Source organism: Dasypus novemcinctus, chromosome 13, assembly GCF_030445035.2.
Source record: "Dasypus novemcinctus isolate mDasNov1 chromosome 13, mDasNov1.1.hap2, whole genome shotgun sequence".
Lineage (NCBI taxonomy): Eukaryota > Metazoa > Chordata > Mammalia > Cingulata > Dasypodidae > Dasypus > Dasypus novemcinctus.
This window is the reverse complement of record NC_080685.1, coordinates 110,498,657-110,523,486: the sequence shown is the minus strand read 5'-3', so window position 1 is coordinate 110,523,486 and position 24,830 is coordinate 110,498,657. Positions and strand designations below refer to the sequence as shown.

The window sequence follows — 24,830 nt, the reverse complement described above, 5'->3', positions numbered from 1 at the left end:
TCTGCTGTCCGAGCAGTTAAGTCAGAGAAAGGGAGCCTGCTCAGCTGATGGCCGGGACTCGAGCCAAGCGAATTCAAACGCCAGCGGAAGGGCTGCCGAGCCTCCCCCTCGGGCCTCATCAGCTTAGTGAACTGTGCTGGGCGGCAGTGCTGAGGTCTGCATTGATCGCGCTTCCCCTGTTGTCCCCATCAAGCGCTGAAACCAGGGAATGAAGCCTCCAAGGTAAAACCCCGAGAGGCAGCAGAGCCCTCCTTCCCCAAGGGAACTGTGGGCCGCCCACCCCTGTGCCTGTGATTTAATAAAAAAATTAAAACACAAAACCAGGAAAATAAAATATGAATAAAAAAAGAATTGGAGGGGATCCTTTAGACCAGCATCTCCCCAAGCACGGCCTGAGGGCCATTTGCAGCAGAACTACCTGGGACAAGGCTGTTAGATGCGATGTCCAGGCTCCGCCAGGCCCGTGGGATCTGAACTTGGGGAGTCGGGCTCGGGGGTCAGTTCTTCAAAGCACCCCAGGTGGTTCTGAAGTGCAGTCAGGGTTGCACCCCCAGGACGAGATGACCGAGCTTTCCAAACTCCTGCGTCCGAGCCACACCCCAGACCAACTGAACTCTGACGGGACCCAGGCATCAGTACTTTTTTTAAAGTCCCAGGTGAATCCAAGTGTGGCCAAGTTCAAGAGCCGTTGGCTTGCCCCCAGGTCCTCGAATTTGAAAGTGTTTAAAATCCATACACCTGTTAACACAGACCGCTGAGGGCCACGCCTAAGGATTCGGATGTAGTTGGTTTGGGGTGAGCTTTGTTGCTCTGGATGCTTCTCCTGTGTAGCCTCGGTTTATTAGAACTACTGGTCTTATTCAGTCGGCCATTGAGACAGAGGGAGGCTGAGAGAAGTGGAAGGAGTTGCCGAGTCCCCGAGCCCGAAGCCGGAGTCCACACTGGCCCCTAAGGCTGATTCCCAAACCTGTCCACGGGTTTCCCAAACTCAGCCGCAGCCTGCGCCTCTCGGTGGAAATCAGAGGTGCCGGGGGCAGAATCCTACATAGAATCTGCATCTTTTCTACTCTTAATTTGAATGGTTAGTCTTGAATGATTGTACAGTCAGTTCTGCTATAATGCTTGTTTTGAGAATACGAATTTATTCCCATGCAATCGATATAGCAGGAAACGATATTGCTATGTGAGAGAATGTGAACTTCACGCTTGTAAGGCAGAAGACTGCACCCAGCGGGGCCAAGCCACCTAAGAACTCTCAAAATACACCCCAGACCTCTACACCTATCCACATCTAGTGCTAGAACTTTCCATCAGGGCCTTGAGGGAACCCTCCCGCCACCACCTCACATTAACCCTCAAGCTACGATCCTTCCATTGCCCACTTCCAAGCAAACTTCAGGTCTTTTCCAAGGTAAAGCGCCATATTTATTGGAGTATTTATGTATTTCTTAACCATTTAACATGGCTCAAACTTTTCTGCCATTTTTTAGGTTCCCATCTTGTCTTTTTAGGGTGGCTCTAATGAGGTTTTTGAGTGTTGTGCCCCGACCCGATGTTTTAGTTTCCCAGTCGCTGTAACAAATACCCATGCCGTGGGTTGGCTTAACAACAGGAATGTATTGGCTCACAGTTCAGAGGCTGCCAGCAATCTCGGGGTCCCTTGGCTCTTCCATCTCTTGGCAATGACATGGCAGCGTCTTCTAGGTTCCATTGACTTCCAGCGTCTGCTGCTCGCTGTGGCCTGTTTCCATGTCCAGTCTCCTTTGCTCACAAGGTCTTTAGCCATACTGGGTTAAAGCCCGCCCCCCAGCAGTTTGGGCGCTCCTAAACCAACAACAGCATCAAAAGTCCTGGGCTCACATCCCACAGGACTGCGGATTGGGATCTGAAGTTGCAGTTTGGGGAGGACACGATTCAATCCCCAGCACCCCATTTTCCCCATATACCCTGTGGTTTTTATTGTGCAATTTTGCATACTGCAGTGATCTTTAGAAAGGAATGCAGAAGTAACCATATAAGTAATTACACATGCTACTTTTTTTATTATCCTTTTTTTTAAGATTTATTTATTATTTGTTTCTCTCCCCTCCCCCCTCCCCAGTTGTCTGCTCTGTGTCCATTCGCTGTGTGTTCTTCTGTAACCACGTCTATTCTTATTAGCAGCACCGGAAATCTGTCTTCCTTTCTGTTGCATCATCTTGTTGTGTCAGCTCTCCGTGTGTGCAGCACTACTCGTGGGCAAGCTGCAATTTTTTCACACTGGGCAGCTCTCCTTACGGGGCACTCTCCTTGTGCGTGGGGCTCCCCTACGCGGGGGCCACCCCTGCGGGGCAGGGCACTCCTTGCGCGCATCAGCACTGAGCACGGGCCAGCTCCACACGGGTCAAGGAGGCCCGGGGTTTGAACCATGGACCTACCACGTGGGTAGGCAGACGCCCTAACCACTGGGCCAAGTCCGCTTCCCTTTATTATCCTTTTAATAAAGATTTAGGAGGGCACTGCCCACCTGTGAAGTTTAGCCCCAGTTCCTCCCCTTTCTTCCTCTACCCACTGCCTCAGAGAACTCGGCTCTTGAGAACTCTGAAGTGGTGGTGAAGTCAGAAGCTGCCCTCGGTGCCCTTGCTGCCAGCTACGAGCAGTGGAGCAGCCAGAGGCTCTCCACTGCGCCGGCTTCTTCTAGGCCCTTCTCGACATGCTCCCGGGGCCCCCTTGCTCCGTTCTGGCCTCCACTCACTTAGGGCTTCGGGTTTCAGGCTAGTCGATCTCCCTTGGAGTCCCCATGTGTCCATGTCCATCCGGCCCCCTCCCGCTCTCTCGCTGCGTGGACCCCGCGCCCGGGTTCTTGTCTTCCGGAGGCTTGGTGGGTCTGAAGCGCCCTCCCTGCCTGTTCTCGCGGCAGAGTGGGTTTGCCCGCAGCAGTCCTCATCCCAGTGTACTTGGACCTGTTGGGGCCTCTGGCTCGCACCCAGGGCCCTTCCTGCCAACCTCTGCTTTCGTGCGCTGCCCCTCTCGGTTCCTGTCTGCTCGCCAGCTCACCTCTCTCCTCCCTGCTCACCCTCTTGGGGTCCCACCCATAGAGGTCTAAGTCAGAGATAAAAATGGCATTGTTTTATGTCTTTCTGTATTTCAGAAGAAACCAGGTCTGTATGGCATGTGTCTAACACGACGTAAGCCCAAAGGGCTTTCTCTAAAATCTTGCTCAGCGGGCGTTACCCTCTTCCTGCTTAATTTAAGCTTCCTTAATATGGGCTTCACAATACAATATTTTGGAACACGTGTTGTTTGGAGCTTCTCATTCACTCATCACCACAAATTCAAGGTCAAGGCCGGCTAGGTCAACATATGCACCTGGGGTCAGCCCTGAGCACGTAGTCCATCGAAAGAGAGAAGCGAAATGGGACAATTTCAGTCTTATTCTGAGCCGATGCTCTCGCTCCTGTGTCACTGCAGGGATTTTCCGGTTACATAAGATGAGAATCCATTCCGAAGTCTGGATAAAACCCCAGCCACAAAACTGTCAGCAACTGGGACACCAAGTTCCTTCTTTCTTACAAATACCGATAGTTCAGAATCAGGGCATGCTTATATTCTAGTCCCTTAAAATCCTCATTCCCGAAGTCAAAGTTTCTGTGATTTTTTCCTTCTACAACAGATGTCAGCAAACGACAATATTTGTCCTGCAAAGCCTAAAATATGTGCTTTCTGGCCCTTTACAGAAAAAAAATTTGCCAACCCCTGTTGTGGAGCGTAAAACATGAGTTCTCAAGGTGAGGTCAAAACATGCAGTGAGCCGCTGGAAGTGCGTGCAGAATTTGGCTTGTGACGTGACTGTGCATCGTCGGAGGGCAAGGATGCAAGGATGTCATCAGATTCTCAAGGGGTCTGAGACCTAAAACGTTTCTTAAAAACCACTCTAATGTGCCGTCTGAGGCCGAGCAGCACACGCTGAGTAATGGCTCGCTGGGGGCATCCTCAGGTTTGAGGAACGAGCTGACGCTCTTCGGTGTCTTGCAGGTTGAAAAGGCTACATAAGACATAGGAATATGGTCTTTCAACGGCCATTTATTGTCACCTCGGCTCATTGCTTTCTCCTCCTCAGGTCGTAAGTCCCGATTTACCCCGACTGGCCCCATCCTCAGTTTTCTTCCCGTCTCTTCCGGGGCCTTCTTCAGAATCTTCACCCTGCGAACACCAAACCAGGGCTGGTGCTTCCTATGTCCCTGCCTCCCAGCATGGTGCCATCTTCCAGGAGCACAGCCCCATGGTTTGAACACCAGGAAACAGGAGCACCACGTGGGGCCCATTGCAGTAACTGCTCCCACCTGGCTCCCTGTGACATCCTCTCTCTCTTCATTGATGTCAGTCCATCCTTTTTTTAAAAAAAAAAAAAGATTTATTTTATTTATTTATTTCTCCCCACCTCCTTGTTGTTTTTCAATTGCTGTGTCTGTTCATCTTCCTTGTCTCTTTAGGAGGCACCAGGAGCCAAACCTGGGACCTCTGATGTGGGAGGGAGGTGCCTAATCATTTGAGCCACCTCCACTTCCTGCTTTGTTGTGTCTCTCATTATGTTTTTTCTTCTTGTGTCTCTTGTATTAGCTTGCTGCACTACCTGTTGCACCAGCTCACTGTCTTCTTTAGGAGACACTGGGATCTGAACCAGCGACCTCCCATGTGGTAGGCGGGAGCCCAGTTGCCTGAGCCACTGTTCCCTGTCCATCCTTTTTAAGTTCATTTTTTTAGGAGGTGCCAGGGATTGACCCCGGGACCTCGTATGTGGGAAGCAGGTGCTCAGCCACTGAGCTACATCTGCTCCCCATTTTCATCCTTATACCTGATGCTATTAGAAGGTGTGCAGGATGTAAGTTACCACTGTATCATTGAAGATGGCGGGGATGCAGTTGTTACAGAGCAGAGTCTCTCAGGGCGCTGGAGAGGAGGCGTTCAAACCCTCAACGGTGGAGGAGGCTGCTTGCCTTTGGATTTCCTCTGAACAGTACAGTAACATCTGTTCCTGCCCTAACTGGCCTCTGCCTTTTTTTTTTTTTTTTTTTTTTTTGAGGTACAGGGCCAGGGAGTGAACTGGGGACCTCGTATGTGGGAAGCCGGGGCTCAACCACTGAGCCACATCGGCTGCCCTGGGTTGCTTGTTTCCTTTGCTTGCTTTTGTTTTTAGGAGACACCAAGGATTGAACCCAGGACCTCCCATGTGGGAAGCAGGCGCTCGCTTGAGCCACATCTGCTCCCCTCTGCTTTCTTTCTGATAATTCTTCAAACTCTATCCAGGCGACTTGGAACTTTGATCTTATTCTCCAAAAGGCCTTCCCACCAGTTTGCGTCACCCATAAATGTAAGGTCATCGCTCCAATACAGCTGGTTGGTTTTCCTTATTCAATCTCATGGGCCACAAGAGAAACATTCACAAACTAAGTTGTAGAAGGAATAAGTGTGATTCTAAGATTTTAGCCATCGGAATACCTGTATGAATGTGTAGTGGGAAAGCCAGAAACTCTACACCTGGCATCACAGCACTGCCAGGCCCTGCTCCCCTTTTCATAACAAATGTTTGAAATGACCTCTTTATTGTTTTGAAACTGAATTCATAGATATAATATAACCTACCTATACACATAATTTTAAAGAAACCAATATAATGCCTAACAAATATAAACGAGAAATAACAAGGAAAGTAATTATAAAGACTTAGCATGTATTTTAGGATGTGGATGCTTGGGGTACAACTATGCCTGAAGCCACAGTGGGTTAGTCAGACGCTGGCACCTGTTTATAAAGAGTAAGTTTGGATTTAAAAGAAGACAGGCCATATTGAACCAACATGTCCTAAACTGTTTCATTAAATTTGACTTTCTTGGAAGCAGATGTAGCTCAAGTGGTTGAGTGCCTGCTTCCCGTGTACAATCCCCAGTACCTCCTAAAAAAACAAAAAGAAAAAGAAAATTTAAAAATTTGACTTTCTTAAATAAAGGCCAAATAAATTTGCTCGCACATAAATATAACTCGCCCTGAACACGACACCTGCAAACGTAGATGGATGCAGGGCTCTGGCCTTGGCGACTCCCACCATGGTTTTTGCCTCATGAAGCGATTTTCTTGGTGAATAACTCCTGGTAAAGTTCCGAAGGATTCCAAAGGGTAGGCCTTCCTAAATTTGCAAGGTAGTTGCACTCCTGTAAAATTCCGTGTATGTTAAAACAGTGCGAAACTACTTCGTCAATATGAAAACACGAGTCAGGGTCGGAGGTAATTTCGAGCAGGTTTCCCGCCTTCAGAAAACCCTGGCGGGACCCCCGGGGGCTGCGCAGATGCTGGGAGATCCTGCACAGCACAAGACTGTCCCATGGCGGGTGCCCACCGCATCCGCGGACCACCAAACACACCCCTGCCGATTCCCAGAACCGCCTTCGGGGCAGTACCGTCCCGCGAGAACCGTTGCTTTACACGCACAGTTTTATAGATAAAATACAACTTCCTTCCTTCAAAGAGGAAGAGCTCCTCCAGATCGAAGGTTTTTTCTTTCCCTGGTAGCAGTGGCAGCTCTTCAACATCCTTTTTCTTCCTGAGTACCCACGTCTTTCTAAATGCTTGCTGCGTTTATGGAGAATATAGTCTAGTGAGAAAGATGTTGAATAAACAAATGGCATAATTGCGGAATGATGATGATCGCTCTGAAGGAAACGCACAGGGAGGTTTGCGGAGTGGTGGGGCAGGCAGTTATTTAACCGGTGAGTGCGGGGAAGCTCTCTGGGGAAACCCCAGCCTGGAATCCGGGGGGCGAGGTTCACACGAGGGCAGGCAGGCAGTGATGTGCAGTAAACTTTCGTTAAACTGATCACATTCGCCTCTCTGCAGAGGTGACATAAAGCACCCAATGTATGTCTGATGAGCTGCGCCCTGTGTGGAGTAAAGAGCGCTGCATGGAGATGGGCAGGTGTCCCAACGGGGAGAGAAACCCCAGGGGTGTCATCAGAAAGACAGTCGACACCCCGAGGCTGGGAACGGTGCTGCTGGCTGAGGCAAAACAACATAATGTGTTCCTTTCCGCTAAGTTCTCCAGCTTCCCTCTGCAAGTCTTTTTTTTTTTAAGATTTATTTTTATTTATTTCTCTCTCCTTCCCCCCCCCCCCAGTTGTCTATTCTCTGTGTCTATTTGCTGCATGTTCTTCTTTGTCCACTTCTGTTGTTGTCAGCGGCATGGGAATCTGTGTCTCTTTTTTTTTTTTGCGTCATCTTGCGTCAGCTCTCCGTGTGTGCAGCACCATTCCTGGGCAGGCTGCACTTTCTTTCACGCTGGGCGGCTCTCCTTACAGGGTGCACTCCTTGTGCGTGGGGCTCCCCTACGCGGGGGACACCCCTGCATGGCACAGCACTCCTTGCGCGCATCAGCACTGCGCATGGGCCAGCTCCACACAGGTCAAGGAGGCCCGGGGTTTGAACCGCGGACCTTCCATGTGGTAGACAGATGCCCTGTCCACTGGGCCAAGTCCGCTTCCCAGCAAATCTTGAATGAATGAGTGAACGAACGAATGGATCTAAAGATTGGGATGATGTTTTTGAAGTAGCTAGAATAGTGCCTGGTACAGAGAAGTACAGTCTGAGCATTTGATAGAGGGAGAACAGCTTTGTGGGCAATATCTGCCACAGCCACACGCATGGCATCAGGGGGACACAGGAGCCTGCGGGAGCAGCACAGCATGAGAGAAGCTCCCAACGCTCCAGAGACCTGTCCGCAGTGCCTTGAGCTTAGCCGCCCACGTTTTCGTTCTCCCTTCTTCTCCATAGGGCCATGGGCGGCCGCCTTGAGCTTCTCTTAGGAGTGGTGCTCATCGCCAGTCGCGTGTTTGGAATCCCCTCCTGCTCCTCCAGTCACCTGATGGCCTTGTATCGTTCCTGCAACCTCACGCAGGTCCCCAGGGTCCCCAGCCCCACCAGGAGCCTCCTGCTAAGCTTCAACTACATCAGGACCGTCACCGCCGCGTCGTTCCCCTTCCTGGAGGAGCTGCAGCTGCTGGAGCTGGGGAGCCAGTTCACCCCCCTGAGCATTGGCAGAGAGGCCTTCAGAAACCTGCCCAACCTTCGGATCTTGGATCTGGGCTACAGTCAGATCGACGTCTTGCATCCAGACGCTTTCCAGGGACTGCCCCGTCTTTTTGAACTGAGGCTCTTTTCCTGCGGTCTTTCCGATGCTGTCTTAAAAGACAGTTATTTCAGAAACTTAGAGTCCTTGGCTCGCCTGGACCTATCCAGAAATCAGATCGGTAGCCTTTCCCTTCATCCATCATTCCAGGAACTGAATTCCTTAAAGTCCATGGATTTTTCCCATAACCGAATACCAACTGCCTGTGAGAGGGAGCTCGGGCCCCTCCAAGGGAAAACGCTCTCCTTTTTCAGCCTTGCAGCCAATGACCTGTACAACAGAGGCTCAGTGGACTGGGGAGAGTGCAGGAACCCATTCAGAAACATGACGCTGGAGACCCTAGATGTTTCGCGCAACGGCTGGACCGTGGAGACCACGAGAAGCTTCGGCAACGCCATCAGTGGGAGCCAGACTCTCGCTCTGGTTCTTGCCTTCCATATTATGGGCTCTGGGTTTGGCTTCCACAACTTCAGAGATCCTGACCGGAGCACGTTCGCTGGGCTGGCCAGGAGCTCGGTGTTACACCTGGACCTCTCCCATGGGTTTATCTTCTCCCTCAACTTCCATCTCTTTGAGACTCTAAAGGAATTGAAAGTTCTGGATCTTGCCCACAACAAGATAAACAAGATTGCAGGGGAAGCATTTCATGGACTTGACAAACTCCAAGTCCTTAATCTGTCTTATAACCTGTTGGGGGAACTTTACGATGCTAATTTCTACGGACTACCTACGGTATCCTACATTGATCTGCAAAAGAATCACATTGGGATCATTCAGGACGAGACATTCAGATTCCTGGGAAATTTAAGGACACTGGATCTCCGGGATAATGCTCTTAAAACAATTTATTTCATTCCAAGCATACCTACTATCTTCTTAGGTGGCAATAGACTAAAGACTTTACCAGATGTCGACCTAACGGCCAACTTCATCCAGTTATCAGAGAACAGACTGGAAAATCTGGATACTCTCTACCTCCTTCTCCGGGTTCCTCATCTCCAGATTCTCATTTTAAATCAAAATCGCCTTTCCTTTTGTCACCAAAATCATACACCTTCAGAGAATCTCAGCTTAGAACAACTTTTCCTTGGAGAAAATATGTTGCAACTTGCCTGGGGAGCTGGGCTTTGTTGGGATGTTTTTAAGGGGCTTTCCCATCTCCAAGTTCTATATTTGAATAATAACTATCTTAATTTCCTCCCACCAGGAGTATTTAGCGATCTGACTTCGTTAAAGGGACTCAGCCTCAGCTCCAACCGGCTGGCGGCCCTTTATCCGGGTGACTTACCTGCTAGTTTACAGATCCTAGATGTATCTCACAACCAGCTCCTAGCTCCTGATCCTAACGTGTTCGCCTCCCTTCGTCACGTGGACCTAACTCATAACAGGTTCATCTGTGAGTGTGAACTTGGCACTTTCATCAGTTGGCTCAATCAAACCAACGTAACTCTCTATGGGTCTCCCGCAGACATGTACTGCGCGTACCCCGACTGGCTCTCCAGGGTTCCCCTGTACTCTGTTCCCATGGAGGGCTGCGATGAAGAGGAAGCGTTCACGTCCCTCAGGTTTTCCCTTTTCGTCTTGGTCACTGTCCTTTGGGCTGTCTTCCTCACGACGACCCTCGTAGCGGCCAAGTTCCGGGGCTTTTGTTTCACCTGTTACAAGAAAGCTCAGAGGTGGGTGTTGGGGGACCGTTCCCGGGGAAGGAGACCCGACGAGTACAAGTACGACGCCTACTTGTGCTTCAGTAGCAAAGACTTCGAATGGGTGCAGGGCGCTTTCCTCAGACACCTGGACCATCAGTACAGCGACCGGAACCGATTTCACCTCTGCTTTGAAGAGAGGGACTTTGTCCCGGGGGAGGACCACGTCACCAACATCCAGGCGGCCGTGTGGGGCAGCAGGAAGGTCATCTGCCTCGTGAGCAGACACTTCCTCAGGGACGGCTGGTGCCTCGACGCCTTCAGCTACGCCCAGAGCAGGTGCTCGTCCGACCTCAGCAGCGTCCTCATCGTGGTGGTGATCGGGTCCCTGACCCGCTTCCAGCTGTCGAGACACCCGCCCATCAGGGGGTTTGTACAGAAGCAGCAGTACCTGAGGTGGCCGGAAGACCTCCAGGACGTCGGCTGGTTTCTCGATAGACTCTCTCAGCGCATACTGAAGAAAGAAAAGGCCAGCAAGACCGACAGCAGCATTCAGTTGCAAACTGTCGCAAAAATCTCCTAGGCAAAGGAGGAGTTTTCAGCTGATGATAATTGTTTTCAACAAATAATTCGTCGCTTTGTATTTTAACTAAGCTGCCATGCTAGGCTCCTTTCCCTACTTTTTCCCCCTAAAATTTCCTGATTTTCATGTCAACACAATATTTTGTCTCACTGACCTCCAAAGGGAAAATAATAGTTCTTGAAAACTGCCACGTCTCTAGGCAGTCTGCCACTGATTCAGAGATTCGCACTGGCCATTGGTTTCCGTTCAGACCCAGTAATCCTTTTCTCTCCTGTTGTATCAGCTGTGGAAGCTACACGGGGCTGACCACCTTCCTCCAGCTCGAGAATGGGCTGGCCGACAATTCTGAGCTCTCTGCCGAACATCACTAACTAGAAAACTAACAGGAGAGGCAAGTCCCTTGCCTTTGCCTGCAGATCCTCTGCATCAGAGCAATGTCATTGTTTGGGTACCGGACAATCTTAGTCCCGGTGATAAAACACGGCCGCAGTGAGACTGGAATGAGAATAGCTAGGTCTCTGGTAGCCACGCGGCACTCCCTTTTCTTACCTTCGCTCCTACAGGTGCGACCAGAGCTGGCTCCTCGCCCTGGGGGGCACGGACAAGCTCGCATGTTACCTTTACTTTGGCCTGACATTCATGGTTTGACACCAGTTTGGACGTGGTGTTGCTCTTGCTCTGCATTCTGGCAGGTGTGGACCCAAGGTAGATAAGGTTTCTTCAAGATTTCCTTAAGGTAAGTGGTGGCTCAACTACACCAGGCCGGCTTTAATCCTGATTCCTGGAGTCCTTTGTAGGCAGAGGAGAAATCAGGCAGAAAGAAGCCATGGGAGAGACCGAAGGGGGAGCTCAACAGAGCCCAGGAGAGATGAAACCTTGAGCCCATCAACCGTATTGTTGAGGCAGCCCTTCGTATGGTATTTGTTTTAGCAGCCGAGAAACCAAAGACAGCCACCAAACTCCTTTTTCAGCTTTATTTCGTACACCTCCTCATTTATCAATCACTCGGACTCTTGTAGACAGAACATGGGCCGTTGGATACAGATCCTGATTTGTGTGCTGACCCTGCAGCTTATCTGCCGTGTGACCCTGAGCACATCACACGCCCTCCCTCCTCCACGGTTTCCTCATCTGTGCTTATGGTGATATCCACCTCATAGAGTTATGGTGGAAATGAAACTGGCCGAGGACCACAGGGTTTCTCAGATCTTTTCCTTAAGTTTCCCCTAACGGCCATGAGCACACACATACTTAAGGACGTTCTGGAGGCCATCATGATTTCTTTGAAGTTTAATTTCTACCTTTAAAACACTCTATATGTGTCATGCACCCTATTTCATTTTTTCCATGTTTATTTTAGTATACCATTTTTTCTGCCAAAATATTGAGAAAATGTAAACCAGGGAAGGTATGCTAAAGTTATCCCTTGGCTTCGCACTGCAGCCTCCTCCAAATCCAACCGAGCCCCACATCAGCTACTGCAGTTTGAGGCACGCACCTACCCCTGCACCTCAGCACCCCAGAATGTCATCGCTTTCTCCTGGCTGGGCAGCCCAAGCTTACACCTCCCTGGCGCCTGCATGCTATTCCCTTCCCAGCCTCTTGGGGCCGCTTCGTGTCCATGAGGCTGAACTTGACCTGCACCCCAATGACTTGCCCTTAGGATCCTGCAGGCTCACTCCACTCTGCCCCCACCCCCTGGAACACCCAGCTCAGCATATTCATTCTGCAGAAAGCAAGATGCAGCCCAAGAAGCTACCCTGCCCACCCAAGTCCTCTCTTCCTTTTGTAACAACTCTTGACTCTTCATCTGCTGTTTTCAAAACTAACACTTACTATTTCCTGCCTCCTTCGAAAGTCCTTGCCTACAGGCTCCCCAAGGAAAGATGTCCTCTGTTTTCCATGGGGTCTGGCACTAGGAGGATTTCAGGTTTGCCAAGTAAATGCCCGAAGCCAAATGCCCGAAGCCAAGACTGCTTCACATTAGAAGCTTTTTTCCACCTCGATGTGTTAACTATAATGTCAGGAGCAATTTTTTTCAACCCTTGCTGCAAATTAAATCACCTAGAGTGACTTAAGAAGCCAGGTGCCAGGGCTATATCCCTGTCTGATTAAATCACAGTCTCTCCGGGGTGGACCTTGGCCTCAGGATTTTTTTAAGTTTCTTCATGTGCAACCAAGGTTAAGAACCAAGGTTAAGTTTTAATCTTGACTGTATCCCTTTCTAGCTGCTTCGCCCTCCTGGGCCTCAGTTTCCTCATGTGAAAAATGGGATTGATTGTATACTTGTCCCATAAGATTGTTGTGAGAATTAAATGAGTTAATATATAAAAAGTCCTTAGAAAACTGTTAGCTATGACTGCAGTTTTTTAAAAGTATTTCTCTGGAGGGAGCTGATGCGGCTTAAGCAGTTAAGCGCTTGCCTCCCACATGGGAGGTTCCAGGTTCGGTTCCTGGTACCTCCTAAAAATTAAAACAACAAAAAACAACAAGCAAACACGCAAAAAAAACCAACTCAGGGGAGCCTGTGTGGCTCAGCATTTGAGCACCTGCCTCCCACTTACAAGGTCCCAGGTTCAATCCCCTGCCCCCGTACCGAAAAATAAAAATAAACATAAAGTTAGATAAAAATTTCAGTGGAGGCTTAAGGAAGCAAAAGTCCAAGTCCCTGTCCTTAAGCCGTTAAACTCTAGAAGGGAGTAAGGCATAGATGCACAAAGCGATGAATTACAGCGTGCGGCGCCAGCGATGTGTCATGTAATTGTAGAGAAGAGTGAGTGCTGCCACCTGGGAAGTGTAGGAATGCTTCCTGGAAGAGGTCAAAAGCCAGGGGAGGTTACAGTAAGGACAGAACTAGTGCAGAAAGGGGAGCCGGCCAGCGGAAGGCACGATGCCTTCAGGGACGGAGGGCTCGTCGGGGAGGCGCTGGGTCCTGCTCAGCTCTAGAGCCGGAGCCCGAGCTCTGTCATGGAAGAGTTAAGGGGAAGGTCAGGGTCGGTGCTGGGAAGCCTGGAACGCGGCGAGTCGTGGGATTCAATGGGCAGGTGACCCAGCCGCTCACGGCGGGAGCCGCGCCTCGTGGTGGAAATAGGGGAAGGAAGAGGCCCATGGCAGAAATGTTTGCAGGACGGCGCCGCAGGACTTTACATATAGCCTTTCCATGTTTGGTTTCCACACGCAAAATAAAAGCCACCGTGGGGTGACAGTTTCCTTCTGACTTTCCCGGCTCGCGCTGGTGCTGTGGCTCAGCAGCGCTCGCCGTTGGTGGGCAGTGGGGAGCCGGGTACGCGCCTGCGGCTCTGAGCGGCGGTGCTCCCTGCTGGCTGACTGGGATGGGAACCGAGGGCAGGAGCCTAGAGCCGGGCCGCGGGCTGGGTCCCTTCTTGCCTGGCAACCCCCAGGCCTCGTGGCCTCTTACTTCCTGATTTTTTTGTCGGTCCATTTCGGTAGTGATTTGAGTGTACTGGGCTGGTGAAATCATCCAACCTTCCCCCCTCGGGTAGGAAGTCAGGGAAATCGGAGCCTGCGTCTGGACTGACTTCTTTTGAGGAAGAAAGCACGGGCTGGTGCCCAACTTGTGACTTCGTCAACCCTCAAAGCTGGTCCAAAACCTAGTTCCATCAGCTGTGTGACCTTGGACAAGTTACTCGACCTCTCTGAGCCTTCTTCCACATCTGTTAAGTAGGGAGGGTCCCACTTTTAACCTTATTTCAGGCTTATTGAAAGGATTAAAGAAATTTATATATGCATGTACACATAGAAGGGGCTTAGTAAATGTTTCTTTTTTTCCCTTGAAGGAACCACAGGAATTTGAACTGAAAAACATTTAAAAATCATTGTCATTTATAAACTGTTTATGAATGAATAAAGGAATTAATGAATTAGTGAATAATCCCTTGCAGGGCCTACTACAGTGCCTCATACATAGGAAGCCCCCAATAATGGTGTGCTAACTGACTGATGCTGTGTGTATATTAAAAAAAATTTTAATGTCTTTATATTCAAGTCTTCCTGTAAAATAATTAAGAATAATGAAATTTGCACCCTGATTTCACCCAAATTTCAAGCAGGGACTTGTAAACACACGGTTAGAATACGCCTTGTTCCCCTGCGCTGGAGGAGCCTAGCTCCCTGTTTTGGAGTCGCTCAGCCTGGTGGAGATGGGAGAGCAGGGACGCTCTGGCTTTAAAATGAGAGCCGTCTCCAGTCCTTGGTGCAGGCAGAGATGACGGTCTGCTGTCAGGTATCACCTCTTAGAAACACAGATTTTCACCTATAAAGTAAGTCACCAGGGAGCAGATGTAGCTCAGTGGTTGAGGGACTGCTTCCCATGTACAAGGTCCCGGGTTCGATCCTCGTTACCTCCTAAAAACAACAACAACAACCACCAAAAAACACACGCGCAAACGAACAAGGAAACCACCTCGGGGGGCCTGTGCAGCTCAGTGGCTGAGCCCCGGCTTCCTCCGCACGATCCGAGGTCCTGGGTTCAATCCCCAGGCCTAGTACCTAAAAAAAAAAACAGGAAAATGAAGCATAACTACCTCATCGGGGTAAGTGAGTGTGTGTAGACATGCGAAATTAGAGTGAGAAAACCAGTGGGAAAGCACGTCAAGAATGAGCACGGCCCTGCACGTGCGAGATATGGTTTGACCGCGGTGCCCGCTGGCAGGCCCGCAGCCTCCGCTTGAACGGGCGCTTGCCCAGCGTCCCCTGCTCAGCTGGGCTAAGCCCCGCGCGGGCAGTGCCAAGCCGGAGTCGTGCACCACTGCGCGCACGGCCAGCGCCGTGTCTGCCGGGATGCTCCTCCTTGATGTTTGTTGAATGACTAAATAAACAGATGGGTGAGGTCAACGTGTCGCAGGCCGCCAGCACCTCGTCCTGGCTTGGAGCTGTCCCCCCCCACCCCCGAGCGGCCGCTGGCGGAGAGGGTACATCAGGCCCACCGTGGCCACGGCTGCCCGTCCAGCCTCGTGGTCTGGCCACAGCCCCTACACCCTGGTCTGCAGCCAGAACAGACCACGTGTGGTTTCCTGACCACTCGAGTTTCCCCCCACACCGCTGCCCATGGTCCCCCCAGAATTCCTTCTCCCCATCTCCACCCCGGCCCCCCGCTGCCTGGCGCGTTTCCTAACGCCCCCGCCCACTCCCGGTCCACAGGCTTGAGGCACGGCTCCGTGGCGTCCCGCTGTTCTGCGGTACTGAGGATGTGTGCAGGGCCCCCAGGGCAGGAGCCTTGTTTACTCACCTTCTCATCCAGGGCCCAGGACGGTGCCTGGCCCACGGTGTGCCCTTAATAAACGCCTGCTGGACGAGTGAAGGGCTTTGGGAAACCCAGTCTCCTGGGGTCGATGCCTGCGGCCGTTTACACCCTCCTGCGAGAACGGGATACCCACACGGGGCTGCGTGCGCTGAAGGGGAGGAGACCACACTGGGAAACCCACCCAGCATCGTTTGGCTTAGAGGGAGGCCACGACACAACAAAGAAGCTCTCAGGAGGTAACGCTTAGGCACCCTGTAATATAATACTACGCTAAGTTTCCATTTCAGAAGTAGAGGTGCATTAGTACAGTCGCCACAATCAAGGGCCCATCAGTGGTCCATCCTCCTTCACTAGTCTCTGCCCCTATACTCAGGGGATTCTCGCTCTCCCATTAGAAAATGTGGCAGAGCTCCCCAGGATGGGAATTTGATGTTTCTTTGGTTATTGTGTGGATCTCTTCCACCCACTGTGACAATGCCCTGTGAACACATGAGCACAACTAACAAGGAAAAGATGACTGACAACGACCATCTCAAGAAGCAGAGAGAGTCGGCATCTGCAAGCAAGAAAGCCCCATCCATCTGCCCTATGGGACCTAAGCCCCCTCTCAGTTAGAGGTGGAGTGGACATCGCTGTCACAGAATCCGCAGGGTTGGGGAGTGGACAATGAATTAGAGTAGACTTACAGTTGTCCTGCTGTAGCCTTGTTGCGATCCTAGCAATGGAGGAAATTTCATCATGCATGTAGAGGCAGTGGCCACTGGAGATTCTGAGGGGAGGGAGAGGGGAAAATAGGTGTAATTTGGGGGCATATTTGGGACTTGGGAATTATCCTAAATGACATTTCCATGACAGATACAGGTCATTGTATATTGCGTAATAACTTGCAAAAATGGGGGGGGGAGGGTGTAAACTGCAATGTAATCTACAAATCATCGCTTAGTGGCAATGCTCCAAGATATGTTCATCAATTGTGGCAAATGTACCACACTAACGAAGGATGTTGCTGATGTGGGAAAATGTGGGAGGGCTAGGGAGTGGGGCATATGGGAATCCTATAATTTTTGTGTAACATTTATGTAATCTAAGTTTCTTTTAAAAAAAAATAAAAATAAAGAAGTATATTTAAAAAATAAAATAAAAAGACAATTCAGTGAAAAGGCACCCCATGGCATGTATCTGAAAAGGACTCGTATCCAACACATGAAAGAACTCCTCCACGTCAGTAAGAAACAGACAACACAATGGAAAAGCTGGCCAGAGACTTCAGAACTTCACAAAAGAAGATATCTGATGTGATGCAAACAAATAAACAAAAAGATACTCAACCTCCCTTAGTCATCAGGAAAATGCAAATTAAAGCCACAATGAGATACCACCTCACACTCCCCAGAATGACTAAAGTTAAAATGACTGACAATACCAAGTGTTGGCAAGAAAGTTGAACACCTGGAATTTTCATATGTTCTTGGTGAGACTATAAATTGGTATGCCTTCGAAAACAGTTTGGCATTATCTGCTGAAGTTGAACTACTCATGCCCAATGATGTAGCACTTCTCACAGATACATACATACATGCATGCATGCATGTTGGGGACAATTGGTGAGGGCATACGCTGAGATCAGCAATGCCAATGGCATGGCCGCCAGAGTGGAGCCCATTTCCTGGTTCTTCTCCCTGCTCCTTTGTTCCCTAAACCCTGCCACTCCACCCCAGCAACAGCAGTCACCAATCCCTAAACCCTGCCACTTCCCCCAGCAACAGCAGCCACCAATCCCTAAACCCTGCCACTTCCCCCAGCAACAGCAATAGCCAATCCCTAAACCCTGCCACTTCCCCCAGCAACAGCAATAGCCAATCCCTAACCGCCATCCCTCCCACTACCCCTCCCCTTCCCAAGAGTATAAATGCTTTGTTCTCGCAATAAAACTTTGCAGCTTGATCCTCACCCTGTCTCGCTGTCATTCCTCGCATCTCCTGTCTCACCATTCTCCTCCACGCGACCACAAGCCCCCGTTCTCAGCCCTGCAGGTCGGGGCTCATCTACTTTAACAGCTGGCGCCGAACGTGGGGCTTTTGGTTTGCGTGTGAGAGAGAACCGCCGCCCTCACCAAGATAGAGAGCTCTCTTCACTCCGGCCGATGCAGAGGCAACATTAGCGGCGCAGAAGTCCGGGAATCCGGGAAGGATCCTGTCCAGGAGGGAGTCCTGGGAAGACCTACTTAAGGTAAAAATTTCTCTCATTCTCTTTACTCATCTAAAAGGAAAATATTTTCTTTCTTTCTTTACTTATCATGGGACAGGAACAATCTAAACATAATCTATATCTTAACCAGATAGGGAAAGCACTCAAGGCGTGAGGAATTGTGGTAAAAAAGAAGGGTCCCCCGTCACCGCCTTTAGCTACTGGCGGCTAGTACAAGATGTACTAGGAATCACCCCCCCCAACCTCTTGATATAAAGAATTTAGTTACAGAAGGGGAGACTGCTTTAAAATTAGGTTCTCAACCCCCCTTCGGGTTGCAGTAAAATGTCTGAGCATCACTCGCAACCCCATCACTTACATTCAAACTCACTCCTCAGTTTAATTTCCTTTGATAATAAACCCTCCACTCCTTCTACCCCCTCCCCCGAAGATGAGGTCTGTGAAAATAACTCAGGAACTCCCAATGAAGATGTAAGTTGTAATCTTAAGCTGCTCTCACTTTCGCCCTGCCTCCTCCCTCACTAATATTAAGCAGGGGCCAGAATAACCCTTTTCAAAGTTTGTAGGCAAATTGTGCACCGCTGCAGAAAGACTATTTAGCGATACCAACACAGAAACAGACTTTGTAAAGCAAATTGCCTTTGTAAATGCAAATGCAGCTTATCAGGCCGCAGTTAGACCTTACAGAAAGTAGGAGAATTTGTCTGGTTACTTCAGGCTTTGTTCTGAAATTAGCCCTGCCTCAGGCGCTGGCTGGGGGGAGCGCAGCGGGCGGCAGGCGGCACATGGCCCAAGCCTTCCCGGCCGTGGCACCCTCCCTGCGCTCGGCGGGCGCAGGCGTAGGCGCCTGCTGATTGAAGCCCGCCAGAATCCACGCCACCACGAAGAGCAAGGCACTGCCCCTGCTTCCCATCAGGGAAGTGGGAAACAAAGCCAGCCACAAGCCCCAAAATCCAAACAAGCTTATGAGGCAATCAACTTTGTCCCGGCAAAAGCTAGCCCCTTGCACAACTTTTCAAACTCCCTGCTGTCTGCATGACAATGTAGCTCCCGGCTAGTGAAGGCTAATATAGTTAATCCACTACAAAGAGAGAGAAATGTGACAACATTTATGTTTTGTTTTGTTTCCATTCTAGTTCTGATTGGGCTTGCTTAACCAAGATAATAAAATTGGTACCAAGTTTTTATCAAGGTCTAAAGGAAGTTTCCAGTTTTAAATCAATAGTTTTCTCCAGAACTTCAAGTCTCAGTTTAATCTTACAGTAATAATCCAAAAATGTGTGTTAATAGTCTGTCTAAACTACAAAATGAAAACTTAACTACATTTATGCTGCTCAAGTTATTTTAACTGATTGCTGATAACTAATAAAAATGTTTCCAAGCACAAGCTTTCATATTACACACAACATGAAGTCCAGAAGAAATCTTGAAGGGTATAATCTATGATATGCTATGTAACAAAAGATTTAAAAGCATCTATACCAAGAAAGTAAGAATTATGAGTCAATTGTAAGTAAATTATGTATTTCTGTTACTGTGTTGTAATTGTTCTGTGTTTGTCTGTCTGTTCGTTCAATGTCAATGTATATTGTGATACCTCCGGATGGTAAATATAAATTACTAGAAATCTTTAAAAGAGCTCTATTCAAATGGCCAAAAATTAAATAAGCGCTTATATTAATACTTAAGTTTATTATATTAATACATAAGTTTAAATGTTAATAAGATATATACAATAATAAAAATTGTAAGTCTTAATTAACAAAATTAACTGTACGTCTTCATAAAAAGTTGTTCTTGCCTAGATTAAAATGAATAACTTATTTTTCTTCACAGAATAATATAAAGAATGTAAAACTTAAATGAATATTAAAAAGGTTAAAAGTTTGTGAAAATGCTAACTGAAATGTAATAAGTTTTGCAAAAAGGCGTATTTTGTCCTAAAGTAGAATGGCTAATTTTTCATAAACTCTTGAAACTTAATTTGCATGTAGCAAGTTGTAAAAGGTATTGTGATAATTTTAAGTAAGGGAATGTGTTCTGTAAAGATAAAATTTATCTTCAATAGTCTATATGGTTATAATTAATAATAAAAGGTTTAATAAAGCATTGTTTACATTAAGGTATTAAATGGCTAATTCCAAAAGGTCATTCTTAAATATATATATAAAACTGAATTGATGATAATGATAATAAAAGGTAATTTTATTACAGGAAAGATTGGCAGCAACCAGCCTCCCCTGCCAACTTGCTTCTAGAAAACTGTTTCTGATATTGCATGCTACTAAGTATTTAAAGAAAAGTTCATTATTTTAACAAGCTTGTTTGGTGTTCACGGTATTATGTTATAAAAGGTTTGCTTGATAACTTTGTATGTAGGCTATGTGGAATGTGTTTTTATTCTTAAGGAAACAGAAGATGATTTTGTCCTGAGATAAAATGATTGATTATTGGAAAGAGTAGAGTGTGGGACAAAACCTGACTGAATACTGAAACTGCAGGAGGTTGGTAGAAAAGGAATTTTTACAGTTAAAGTTAAATAAAATTTAATGGGTCTATCTATAAAATTTCAAAGGCTTTAGTATAAAGTAGTACGCTGATGCAAGGTTAAAAAATTTTTGTTCTTTCTCAAGGTCTCTCACCATTAATCTGTTTTGGTAAAAGTTCTTATCCTCAATAGTCAGTATACAAAGAAAGTCTGCCTTATCAAAATAGCTTCTTGTGCTTATCGTTTCCTCGGTGTTCCAAGAAGATATCATATCTCAACTAAAAGTGACTCAGCCTTTCCAACTCCACCTAGTGGAGACACTTCATCTCAACCGAGCGCTCCAAACAACGCCTCTGCCTCTCCTGGCCCCCCGGTGATGCAGCTACCTTAAGTATCCGCCCTCCCAGTGATTCCTTATCTTTTCTTTGCAGCCATTGTCTATTTAGCAACACCCCTCGCTATCAGCCTAGCCACTGTTGCTCCGGAGGATTGGAACCTTAAACAAAGCCTCCTCCTCACTGTCATCTTCCTATCTATCATTACTATATTTACTGCCCTCATTCTCCTTTGTTTATAAAGCAGTCTCCTACAAACCACAACGCTTCTGTCTTAAACATACCATTCTCAACCCTACCCTCTAAATGATCTTCTCACTTCCCCCACAGCCTTTAATACTTTATTTCTTCCTCATAACCTTTGCCTTCTTGACAATATTTTCCGCCATCTGTCTAGCTGCTACCGCCCCAGAAGATTGGAACCTCGGCCAACGAATTCTACTCTCCATCGCCTTTCTGTTCATTATCCTCTTTTATGCTTTACTCCTTATCTTCCTCCCATAATGACTTCACCAAGCCTCCTTTTGTTCAAAACCGTCACCCTTCTTTTCCTCACACTCCCCATTGCACTCACCAACCCCAGCCATCAGCCTTTTAATTGGACAGTAAGCCTCTGGCAGGAAGAAGTAATCCTCTCCTACAATGTCACCCCAGGCCCCCCATCCTTTACTATACACGCATGTGCTCTTGCTAATCATTGGACCTGCACGGAATCTAGCAAAGAGTATAACTGCCGGGGGCATAATAACAAGCATGGCTGCTGGGGAAGGGATCGGGGCAGAGATCAAGTTTATGGCCGCTATAACAAGTTTATATCAGGCTACTACATCTGCCCTTCTTCGTCAGGTTCTTCTTTGCGTTCCTGCCACGATCCCGCGCACTATTACTGTCCCCATTGGGGGTGCGAAACCATAGCATTTGGATGGCCTGGAGCCCCTACCCGGGACCCTCACCTTTCCTTGGTCAATCCCCAATGGCCTAACGTCACTCTACAGGTAAAAGATCCCAGTGACATCCAATGGCTTCATGGCCGCACCTGGGGAATACGACTCTACATGACCGATTATGACTATGGTTCCTTTTTCATTATTAAGAAAAATCAAGTCTTCTCATCACCACTCCCAGTCCCGGTTGGTCCCAATCAAGTTCTTAATCCCCTTCCTGCTCCCGCTAACTCCCTTCATACTACAACATCTACCTCTTCTTCTCCCTCTTCTCTTCTACCACCCTGGTCACCTAGTCCCGTAAACCCACTTATATCCCTTCTAAATGCTACGTTTGACACCCTAAACTCCTCCAATCCCAACCTCACCCAAAACTGCTGGTTGTGTTTCTCCTCCGCGTCACCCTACTATGAGGCCATAGCCGCTAATGCCCCTTATCAAACCTCCACTAACAGCAATCCCGCCTCTTGTAATTGGAATCGAACGAAAATTGGCCTGACAGTCCAGTCGGTTTCTCAGAACGGACTTTGTGTCACTAAAATTAAAGGTTCTACTGCCCCATACATGCGTACCCTTTGCAATATTACTATCACTCCTCAGCCAAATGCAACATTTCTTATACCTCCCAATAATACCAAATGGCTGTGTTCTTCCACCGGCCTCACTCCATGCCTTAGTGTCCAAACCCTTAACAATACCAAAGAAACCTGCGTGCTCGCCATCATACTCCCCCGCATCTATTTTCACAATGATAACCAATTCTTTGACTCCTGGCAGCGTCACCTTCTACCAACCTACGTACAGAAGAGAGAAGTTATCACCGCCATTGCAATTGCTTCACTCCTAGGTCTTGCAGGAGCCGGCACTGGAATTGCAGCTCTCACTACACAACAAACTTCTTTTTCCTCTATCAGGCGAGCCGTCGATGAAGACATAACCCGCCTCGAAAGCTCCATTTCCCATTTAGAAAACTCCCTAAACTCATTATCCGAAGTCGTCCTCCAGAATCGTAGAGGCTTAGACCTCCTCTTTCTTAAAGAGGGGGGACTTTGTGCAGCCCTAGGAGAGGAGTGTTGCTTTTATGTTAATCACTCTGGCATTATTAGAGACAATATGGCCCGGGTCAGAGAGGGGTTAGCAAAACGTAAAAAAGAAAGAGAAACCCAGGGAAACTACTCTTGGGGATTTAATGGAATTCTTCCTTACATTCTCCCCATACTAGGCCCACTCATTACCATACTCCTCATACTATCTTTTGGACCCTGGGCCATAAAAAGAATCAGTCAGTTGGTTAAGGACCAGATTGACTCCGCTCTCGGCAAGCCTATTCAGGTGCATTACCACCGGCTCCACCTTGCTGATCAAGGTATGCCAACTGACCATCTATATATGGCCCCCCCGCCTCAAGCTGCTGAGTGCGTGGCAAAGCACCGCAGGAGACGGTTAAAGAATTAACTTGACTGTTCTCTGAGAAGCACGCCTCATTCTTATGGGGATTCACTCTGCTCCTGATTGCTTTCCCAACGAGGTGCCGGGCTGGTTAGTCAGTGACGGGCAACTTGGCTAGCCTTTCAGTCAACCTAAGGCAGGGACGTGGCCTTTTGCTGCCACGCTTCCCCATGACGGGTAAGGCTGATTGCGCGTAGCCTCGACCTAGCAGGCACAGCCCCCCCCCCCCCAGTATGCGAGCATCTGGTACGACACTGCTTATATCAAAACCTTCCATCTTTGGCCTGCGTAATCCTGAGAGATTGAGGGCAACCGTAAGACCCAGAAAAACTCTCGGGATGAGGGCGATAGGGGTTGAGGGCAGCCGTAAGGCCCAGAAAACCTCCCTCAGCTGAGGGCAACCCTAAGACCCATAAGGCTGAGGACTGCTCCATGAGGCCTCTCCTTGAGCAGTGAAAGGTACCCGCTCCTTAACTTTGAAGGCAATCGATATCAGAGCTGTTTACACCAGGGAAATGAGGCCTCTGCTTCCTTCAGCTAGCCTCCTTTAATAAAACAAAAAGGGAGGAGATGTTGGGGACAATTGGTGCGGGCATACGCTGAGATCAGCAATGCTATTGGCATGGCCGCCAGAGCGGAGCCCATTTCCTGGTTCTTCTCCCTGCTCCTTTGTTCCCTAAACCCTGCCACTCCACCCCAGCAACAGCAATAGCCAATCCCTAACCGCCATCCCTCCCACTACCCCTCCCCTTCCCAAGAGTACAAATGCTTTGTTCTCGCAATAAAACTTTGCAGCTTGACCATCACCCTGTCTCGCTGTCATTCCTCGCGTCTCCTGTCTCACCATTCTCCTCCGCGCGACCACGAGCCCCCGTTCGCAGCCCTGCAGGTCAGGGCTCATCTACTTTAACACATGCATACATGGGAAATCCATGCAGAGGGGACAAAATGACATGTAGACAGATGACATGTGGACATGCAGCATTACTTATGGTAGCCAGCATTGGGAGCAACCCACACGTCCGTCAACCATAAAATGGATGAACTAATTGTGGTAATTGAAAACCATACATCTGGGAAGCAGTGTGGCTCAGCTGATAGAGCATCTGTCTACCATATAGGAGGTCCAGGGTTCAAACCCAGGACCTCCTCACCCATGTGGTGAGCTGGCCCATGTGCAGTGCTGCCGCACGCAAGAAGTGCCGTGCCCTGCAGGGGTGTCCCTTGCTTAGGGGTGCCCCTTGCGCAAGGAGAGCCGCCCCACACGAATAAAACGCAGCCACCAGGAATGGCGCTGCACACACGGAGAGCTGACGCAGCGAGATGACGCAACAAAGAGACGCAGATTCCCAGTGCTGCTGAGAACGCAAGCGGACGCAGAAGAACACACAGCGAATGGACACAGAAGAGCTAACAACGGAGGGGCGTGGGGAGGCAGAATAAATAAAATAAAATGAAATAAAAGAAAACCATACATCGATGACAACTAACCAATTATAGTGACGGGAAATAATATGAGTGAATCTTACAAAAATGTTAAAGAAGTGAGGCACAATGATTACATACTAAATTTGTATAGAATTTTATCAAATTTTTATGGAAATTTCAAGAAGGCCAAACCCATCCATGGTGATAATGAGGATAATGGTTACCTTTTGAGAATGAAGGAAGGGAGTGTTTGAAGAAGGCTTCCACGATCCTAGTTCTGCTCCATTTCTTGACGTGGCTAATGATAATGTAAGTGTGTGTTTTGTGCCCGTGC

The 24,830-nt window shown here is 48.5% G+C and overlaps 1 protein-coding gene across 1 annotated transcript; it reads left to right on the top strand.

Annotated features, from left to right (window-relative positions):
- On the top strand, window positions 1–23,874 carry TLR5 (toll like receptor 5). The gene has a single exon (XM_058275263.2). It carries the CDS (start codon window positions 7,805–7,807, stop codon window positions 10,379–10,381), a length of 2,577 nt encoding a protein of 858 aa, XP_058131246.1. The 5' UTR covers window positions 1–7,804; the 3' UTR covers window positions 10,382–23,874.
- The last annotated feature ends 956 nt before the right edge of the window (window positions 23,875–24,830 follow it).

Excerpts from the sequence above, each read along its gene's own strand:
- TLR5 (XM_058275263.2), top strand. The coding sequence starts at position 7,805 with ATGGGCGGCCGCCTTGAGCTTCTCTTAGGAGTGGTGCTCATCGCCAGT.